Raw genomic sequence first — 8,720 nt, 5'->3', positions numbered from 1 at the left:
GATGTGAAAGTGAGGTGAAAATGGAAGTGAAGTGAAAGTTAGGTAATGTGAAAGTGAAGTGAAAATATGGAATTTTTTTTTAATTTTACATTTTTATCATACAGATGTAAACTATGTTTAAAAATTGATCCACCATTTTTAATTTTTTATAATTCATAGCAGATTTGTAAGCAGCGACCATAAAAGCCCCCAGAGAATAATTTTTACTTAAATTACCTTACATTGTCAAAAGTAATGTTATTTTCAATACCTTCATTTACGGAACAACATATGTCCCATTGTTTATGTATTTATGTGTAGATACATAAATTAAATTTTTTATTTTTGAATATTGAAGAGATTCTAGTCTGCGAAGAATATTTAACTATAACATCCAATATATACCCCATTCAGCCCGTGAAATAGTTACTCTAGTCACCTTACACATAAACAACTACATTGCCAATTTTTTTTACAACTAGACAGTGTTTTATCTTCATCTCAATATCTGACAAAGCATGACTCTCAATATTTTGAGTACGTGGCCAAAGTCTTTTGAATTCACTTCACCAAATCTATAGCGCCGCTAAATGAAGATAAAAGACTTTATGGATAATTTCAAAATCCCCTTTTGTTTTGCATTCACTTATTTCTTAGGTCAATGCACCTAACTCTTTATCTAAATTTTTGTTTTCTCAGTTACCATTTCAGGTATAATGTTCTTACATTTCTTACACTTTCTTGTTTTTTACTACATTTTGTGACTAACAAAGTAAATAATTTACTTTTTACTTTTAGAAATAAAGTTTTCGCATTCGTAACGAACAATGGGGGAAAATGTAGACAGAATTTATTTTCTAAACGTACTTACTATTCAACTCGATAATTTTTCGATTACTTACTATTTCTCCTGAACGCTTTTTAAAGTTCTACGCCCATAACATTCATTTAAAAAAAATTAAAAAATACCTATCCTGTTTTAATAAAAAAGAAAAATCAAAAAATAGTTTTTGTTTTATCTAAAATGTGAACTAAAATTTGTCGTAGAATTACCTACCTATACGTATGTAATTTTTTAATATTTACGACTATTAAGGGTAGTTTTTCAAAAGTTCTCGATTTTTTAATTATTAATTTCTAATTGTCTTTATATTCGGCAAAATTAAAACTATGTCATCAACTTTGCTATTCCATTCTTCATTTTAAGCAGATTTTATATTGATGTCATAATTTTTTTTAAGGGGGGGTAAGGTTTGTTACGTCTAAAAAAAGACCTTTTTTCATGAATATTTTTAGAAGAAATTATTGCTGTCGATTTATTTTACATATTATTATACGATAGTGTAACATTTGAAGAATATTAAAAAAAATTTTGTTAAAAAATAGATAGAAATAACCAAGTTATTGCAGATCTCCGCAGGTGCCTAGAAAAAAAAGTGTTTGTGCGGTGACCAGCCTACAGCATCACTGGATCAACTAAAACCAAAAAATGAAAATGTTTTGTTTAGTTTATTTCTTTATCTCTCAAGTGACGAAGAGTTTTTTTTAAATTTTTAAATTTTTGGCACCATTTTGAAGCCAAAATGACGATTTTTGAAAAAAAAATCGACCTATTTGTTATTGTAAAATTGTTAATAATTTTAAAAAAATTTAAAAACTCAACGTCACTTGAGAGATAAAGTAATAAACTAAAGAAAACATTTTCACTTTTTGGTTTTAGTTGATCCAGTGATGCTGTAGGCTGGTCACCGCACAAACACTTTTTTTCTAGGCACATGCGGAGATCTGCAATAACTTCGTTATTTCTATCTATTTTTTAACAAAATTTTTTTTAATATTCTTCAAATGTTACACTATTATATAATAATATGTAAAATAAATCGACAGCAATAATTTCTTTTAAAAAAATTCATGAAAAAACGTCTTTTTTAGACGAAACAAACCTTACCCCCCTTAAGTGATTCAGTAAATTTAAAGTTGTGTATGCGTGAAGTTCAGTAATTTACAAAATACAATAAAATATACAGTTTCTTTGTTTAGTTATTATTGAAAAATTAATTTTATAATTGGTTTATTATTTCCAAATTTAATGCTTTGATTAACAAAATTTAATTATGCAGTTGTATAAATATAAAATGAATATTTGTATTTGGAAATCGAGTATTATGTATACCTAATAAATAAATATTCAATGATTGTTTTAACCCGCATTGACTTGTTCCCACCCTGGGTGGGTCAGATAATGAGCAAAAGTGTAATATAATATTAGTAGAATACATTATTTTAAAATATATATGAAAATTCCGAAAAAAACATTCACGATTTTATGATTTTTTACAATATCCTAAGAAAGAAGCACTTAAACCACCCAGAGTAGATTATAGTCTTCAAAACACCTAAAAATCTTCGGTCTTAAGCAAAAGTTGAAAAATTTATTAATGGTTAAGTATCTGTTTCAACTTTTACCATGTTTGTTTTATGAATAAAGATGTCAAATATAAAAAAATATCGAAAAACATAAATAAATTAATTAATTCGTTTACTTTCAGGTGATGGTGAGCGTTTTTCAAAAAAAGTTACCACCTAATTGAATAATTATTTTAAAAAAAGACTTGAAAAATTCTGAAATTCATTATCTGAAAGCTTTTAGGGCCGTTGATTATGAATCTAAAGTTATTTTTCAAAAATTCAAAATGGCGGAACCAAAATGTCGATCAAATTTTTAGAAACGAAAAAATGAGCTTTTTTGCGTGAAACTTATTATTTGAGCGTTTCTGTGGTTGCTGATTACGACTTTGAAGTTATTTTTTTTTTTTAAATTCAAAATGGTGGATCCAAAATTGTGGACAAAAAATTTTAAAAAGCAAAAAGAATGGCTTTTTGTGTGAAATTTATTACACAGGGATTACTAGATTCGCTGATTATGAATTTAAAAATATTTTTTAAAAATACAAAATGGTGGATTCAAAATGGTGTCAAAAAATTGTTTTCTATACCTAATCGTCAATCACAATAATAAATTTTTGTCCACCATTTTGGATCCGCCATTTTGAATTTTAAAAAAACGTAACATCAGATTCGAAATCGGCGTTTTTTGAGTGAAATAAAAATAAGAATGGGGATTTTTTGAGTGAATGAAAAAAATTTTTATGTGAAATTGAAGGTGTATATTTTTGAGTTAAACTTAAAGTATAAGAATATTTTGAATGAACGTAAAAATCTTTTGGGTGACATTGAATGTGAAAATTATTTGAGTGAAAGTGAAAGTTACGTTAACATAAATAAAAAAAAGATAAAAACACAACACATGTTTGTCATAGAAAATATTAAATAAAATATTTTTAAAAAAATTAAGAAAATTTTATATAATAGTATAAAAAATATATTTTTCACATTACATACAAATAATTTTGTACAATTATTTTACAATGTTTTCCAATCCTAATTAAAAATAGCTAATAATTTCAATTTTTTATTAATTTTTATTCTCTTCTGTCTCTTCATTGATAAATTGAATACCGACACTTGGTATAATGAAGATATTCAAGAAAGATGTAACTCAAGTCGATAAGATAGAAATTGTGATGTAATACCCACAAACCTTCTGTTGATCAAACTTTTAGAAAATATGTTAATTATTTACAACTGGTAAAGTAAAATTTAATAAATAATAAACTTACCTTATTTTAAAGATCATTAATTTCGACTATTACCATTGACGAGATGAAGTACACTATCCCTAGTAATTCCGTACTCTTTTAATGTCAAGTGCATTTGATTTAATCGTTTTGTATCATAACTTGAAAAAGCAGAAAAAATTTATTTTGAAAATTCTCTTTTAATTTTTTAGAAAAGCAATTACTGTCAAATAATTTACCCATTTGTTACAATGTGGTACTTTTTCGTCACAGGATGATCTTTCATTACAGTTGAATTTAAAATTTCATACAATCGATCTACAGTTTCATTTGCTGATATGTGTATAAGATAAACTTTTCCTCCATTTGGAGAGCGAATTTTCAGGCGTAATTCCTCTTGATGGTACGATGGTTCATTAATTTGCATAAGAAACGGTAGCTAATTAAAAAAATATAATCATTGAGTAAACAATTATTTTTTATTTTAATAATTACTGTTAGGTGTGATGCACGCCACAGCCTATCAATAATTTAAGCTCTGGAATATCAAACATATTTTTATTTTCTACCTCTTTTGGAGTATTCACAGTTGCTGATTTCGATCCTCTTGGAGTGTGAAATTTTGAAGTGACAACCTGATTTTGCAACCTATTCAAATTATCTTGGGAATTCACAAAAAATTGTGATCCACTCTTAGAATTTTCCTGCTTTAATCGTTTCTCCGTATGGCTCGCTGATCTAGATCTAAACTTTCGACCGCTGTTTCAAAAAAAAAAATTGGGTTGAAAATAAATTCTTGATGTTATTTTTAACCGTTTTTTAGAAATATTTATTTTCATCCCAACCTCAGAGGCGTTGATTGGTAAAAATTCGGTCTATTTTTGTCAACGACTGATTTTTCAAATCTTGTCGGTGAATTGCTCAAAGAAAGGTGACAATCGGAATTTTTCATCGATATTCTCCTGGTCTGATGGAAAAATATGGTTTTGAATTATTTTTACCCACCTTCTAATGTGAAAATAAAATAGAATTCAACCTTTGGTTTCCTTGCACTAAGAGCAAGTTCAGCATTAATGTGAGATTGAAGATGTGAATCGGAACAATTATGATTATGTGATGCTGAAATTTGTAGACGTAAATTTTTCAGATCCGAAGAAGTAAGGGAATCTTTTTTGCTTTTTGTCCTCGAAGATCTGTGTATGAATTTTATGCAATATTAATTACAAGAAGAAAATAATTGTTGTAATTTTAAGAACATAATTAGTTCAAATAATGTTCTAGAAAATTATTTGGCCGAAAAAACGTTCTAAAATCGTTTTAAGAACGTTTTTTTGGGCCTAAAACAAGTGAGGATTGATAGATGTTTGGGAATTCTAATAAAGTTATTTTTTTAAATTCAGAGTGACCAACTTATTTGATAAATTGTGTAAAGGTGATTGTATATTAAGATCCCTGTTTGTGTTAATAGGACTTTGATTAGATGATCCAGGCCAAGAATTTGAAGATTTCTTCGTTTGCATGATTGACTTATATTGAGAAGACGTTTGCTTTCCCAGTCGATAGCCACGACCAGGAAAATCAGCTCCATAGCCAATGTAGATTTCCTTTCTGTGATCTTCAACCTAACGTTGATCAGAATTCAGTTCAACTTATAAATTTTGTTTTAAGGATCTTTGAAAGTAGTCACCTTTAAAGGAACACCATTTGGATAATTATTTTGAAATTCCGATGGAAAATATCCGTCTAATATATCGCGAATGAAACATTTCGTTAGTGGATCACTGTACAATCGTAAACGACCTCCTTCAACTATCAAACCGTTCTTGAAAAATTTTAGTGTCATACACTTTGGAACCTTATCAAAATTGAACCAAATCAGTTGATTAGAAATTTAAATCTAAATTTCTGCAATTTCTACAATTTCTAGAAATTTTATTGAATAAACTTTTACGTCTGAGTTGATTTTAATTAAAAATTTTTAAAATGTCGAAATCTTCCCTCATAATTATAATTTAAAAAATTACTTTAAACGATGCCGTAGCACCATCCTGACTGTGATGAACTTGAACCTCATCTTTACCTGCGTCATTATTAAGTTCCTCAATATTCGCAATCAGTTGAGTAAAACAGCTTTCTATATAATCTCTAAATTTTTATATTCATCAATTGTTTAAATTATTCATAAATAAGAAAAAAATGAAAATCTTTTTAATACTTTGATAATAATTCAGAAGATGAATTGTTGCCTTGTACTCCAACCCATACCAAACCGTAATCTTCGAGAAATTTTTCCATTTCTAAAATTCTGGTTTCTAGGGCACGACATTTTTTGACCAGATTATCGGACTTTGTTGAATTTTTTCGACTTTCTTGTTGTTCTCTTTTATTTTTCGAATCTTGAGATTTGAATATATTGTTTAATTCCCTGTTCTATGGATTTAAAGTTTAAGGTAAAACTGTAAAATTCTGTTTGCTGTTAGTTTCTTTGTCTTTAAATATTCTTTACTTGTACCTTACGTTTTAATAAAGTAATTTCTTGTTCCTTTGCCTTTGAATTCTCTTCTGATTTTAAAAACATTGACTGCATTTTTTGTATTTGATTAGTTGCCAAATATAATTGTTTGGTTAACATACCAATCAATTCACTTTCTGGGAATAATAATGAATTTAATGGTTAACAATTTGTGGGAATATTGTTAAAAATTAAAAATTAAAAATAAAACTAAAATTCTAAGAAAATAAAATCGAAACAGAAAAAATTGTGAAATTTAATTATATCTGGAAAAATCTTTTGCTACAAAATTTCAACGTACAGTAAACTATGTTTGAAAATAATTACCTTCGTCTTCTTTTGAATTTCGACAAAGTTTCTCATTACGTTCGGATATTACAGAATACTACAGAAAATAATTTAAAAAATGAATATTGAATAAATGAAAATTAAATAAAATTTTGTTTGCAATATTAAAAGTATTCAAAATAAATTTAATCATAGCAGAAAATAATTTTCTATAAAGTTATTTTTAAATACAACAAACCCTTTGCGTTTCTAGAAAATTATGTTTCGTTAATGAATTACGTATGTTATTAGAATCAGCCACTTCTGGTAATGTTTCTAATGATAAAAAATTAGCTTTTGATGATTGTTTCAAAAATCTAAAAAATTGAAATAAAATATTAAACAAGAATAAAAACAGTTAAAATTATAGGTTAATTAAAAAATATTTCCTACTTTATTATTAGTTTTTAAAAAATGTTTTCTAATTATAAAAACTTTGCAAAAAATATAACCTTATGTTAAAAATTATTAGAAAAAGCTAATAACATATTAAGTTTGACATACTTGTTAGAATAATTTGTAGGTAATTTTTGCTGTTTCGATAATTTTTTTCCCGGTAATGCAGTTGCATTTTTATTACTCATAATGATTATGTAGCTATTTATTATTGTGTGTTTTGGAAAAAATTTACATTTAGAATTTTTTTTTAATGCTGTTTTAGAAAACTTTTTAATCTACTTGTACTATTAATTGAATTGCACGTCAATAACAGATTATATCAAATTGAAAAATTTTAATGTCAGTCATAATGAAGACAAAAATAAATTGAAATAAATGATTATTGTATTTTTTTCAGGGTTATAATAACAACAACTTGGTACTTTTGATATTAAGTGACAACTTCACGAAGCAGAAAATTAATATTTACATTTAAAGACAAAAGGGATATAGGAATGTTTGCATTCGAATTATAAACATTGACTCTTGTAACAGAAAGTGCATTTTTAATTCGTATCAATTCTGACAGTTTCTGCTGTGAATATTTGCGGGTAATTATAAATAAAACGTAGTATTTTCATGAGAGAAATAATTTTTTAATATTGAAATAACCTGTATTTACAAATTGTTCTCGTTTCTCGAAGGTAAAATAATTCTTTTCTTGAAATTAATACAAGTTCAATTTTCATTCCTTTTAATTCGAAAACACTTTTGTTATTGTAAAAAATGTTTTTTTTTTAAATTTATTATTTATTTATTATTATTTATTTTATTATATTTATCATTTATTTATTTATTTAATTTTCATGAAAGTATAGAATATTTCAAAAAATTCGCAAATGAGAGAAAGGAGATTTGTAATAGGGAATTAGTAATAAATAAAAATATCGATTTTAATTCCTCTTAATTCCTATTTTAATAAAAATTTCCAAAAGAATTGAATTATTTTTTAAAATTTAAATAAAATTCTACGCAAACATGTAATTATCTTCATAAAAAATTAAATTCTTTTTAGGAATTCAATTATATTCATAAATACCTAATCGTAGAATTTCAATTATTTTTAGTACCAATTTAATTAAATTAGTCAAAATAATTGAATTATTCTTTTAAATTTTCATAAAATTATTGAAAAAAATTCAAATGTTTACAAAAATTTGATTCAAATCCTTTGCAAGAATTTAATTATTTAAAAAAAAATTTTAATAAAATTCTACGCAAACATGTAATTGTTTTCATAAAATAATAAAAATTTCCTAGGAATTCAATTATTTACTAATTTTTTAATTTTTTATAAATTTTTAAATAATTCAATTATTTTCATAAATAATAACATTTTTACAGGGATTCAATTATTTTCGTAAATAAAATTCTTTTTGGAAATTCAATTACTTTCATAAATAATAAAACTAAATGTTAAATTTCAATTATTTTTAATTCAATTTTTATTGAATTCTTCGAAAAGTGTTATTATTCTTAAAACATTTATTAAAATTTGTCGAAAGAATTCAATTATTTAAAAATTTGTTGATCAAATTCTTTATGAGAATACAATTGTTCAATAAATTATTTTTTTTATTTAAGTAATTGAGTTCTGGTAGAATTTTCTAATAAAAATTGATTTAAAAATGAATATCATTTAAAATTTAGAATTACAATTGAATACTAAAAGCATTATAGCGTGAATTTTTAGAAATAATTGAATTTTGAAATAAATTTTTTTTCAAAAAGTTTAACTGGATTTTTTTTATATTATACATTTAATTATTCAATAAATTATTTATTTTCGTATTTAAATAATTAGATTCTAGTAGAATTTTCTAATA

At 25.0% G+C, this 8,720-nt stretch overlaps 1 protein-coding gene across 1 annotated transcript; it reads right to left on the bottom strand.

Annotated features, from left to right (window-relative positions):
• Nucleotides 1-3,482: 3,482 nt before the first annotated feature.
• LOC122509232 lies at nt 3,483-7,040 on the bottom strand. Its single transcript, XM_043623105.1, has 13 exons — nt 6,961-7,040; nt 6,656-6,773; nt 6,457-6,514; nt 6,124-6,266; nt 5,833-6,047; nt 5,642-5,762; nt 5,305-5,472; nt 5,028-5,239; nt 4,654-4,810; nt 4,463-4,584; nt 4,187-4,376; nt 3,857-4,056; nt 3,483-3,778 (listed from the first exon to the last, which is right to left on the bottom strand). Exons 1-13 carry the CDS (start codon nt 7,038-7,040, stop codon nt 3,676-3,678), a joined length of 1,887 nt encoding a protein of 628 aa, XP_043479040.1. The 3' UTR covers nt 3,483-3,675.
• Between the last annotated feature and the right edge of the window lie 1,680 nt (nt 7,041-8,720).

Source organism: Leptopilina heterotoma, unplaced genomic scaffold (genome assembly GCF_015476425.1).
Source record: "Leptopilina heterotoma isolate Lh14 unplaced genomic scaffold, ASM1547642v1 Lhet_6, whole genome shotgun sequence".
NCBI classification, from domain to species: domain Eukaryota; kingdom Metazoa; phylum Arthropoda; class Insecta; order Hymenoptera; family Figitidae; genus Leptopilina; species Leptopilina heterotoma.
The sequence above is the reverse complement of the archived record's forward strand: the minus strand, read 5'-3'. Positions and strand labels throughout refer to the sequence as shown.

Coding starts and splice junctions, on each gene's coding strand:
- LOC122509232 (XM_043623105.1), bottom strand. CDS start 7,040: ATGAGTAATAAAAATGCAACTGCATTACCGGGAAAAAAATTATCGAAA. Junction 6,774..6,960: donor CCTACAAATTATTCTAACAA/GTATGTCAAACT, acceptor TCAATTTTTTAG/ATTTTTGAAACAATCATCAA. Junction 4,811..5,027: donor TTACACAATTTATCAAATAA/GTTGGTCACTCT, acceptor ATTCATACACAG/ATCTTCGAGGACAAAAAGCA.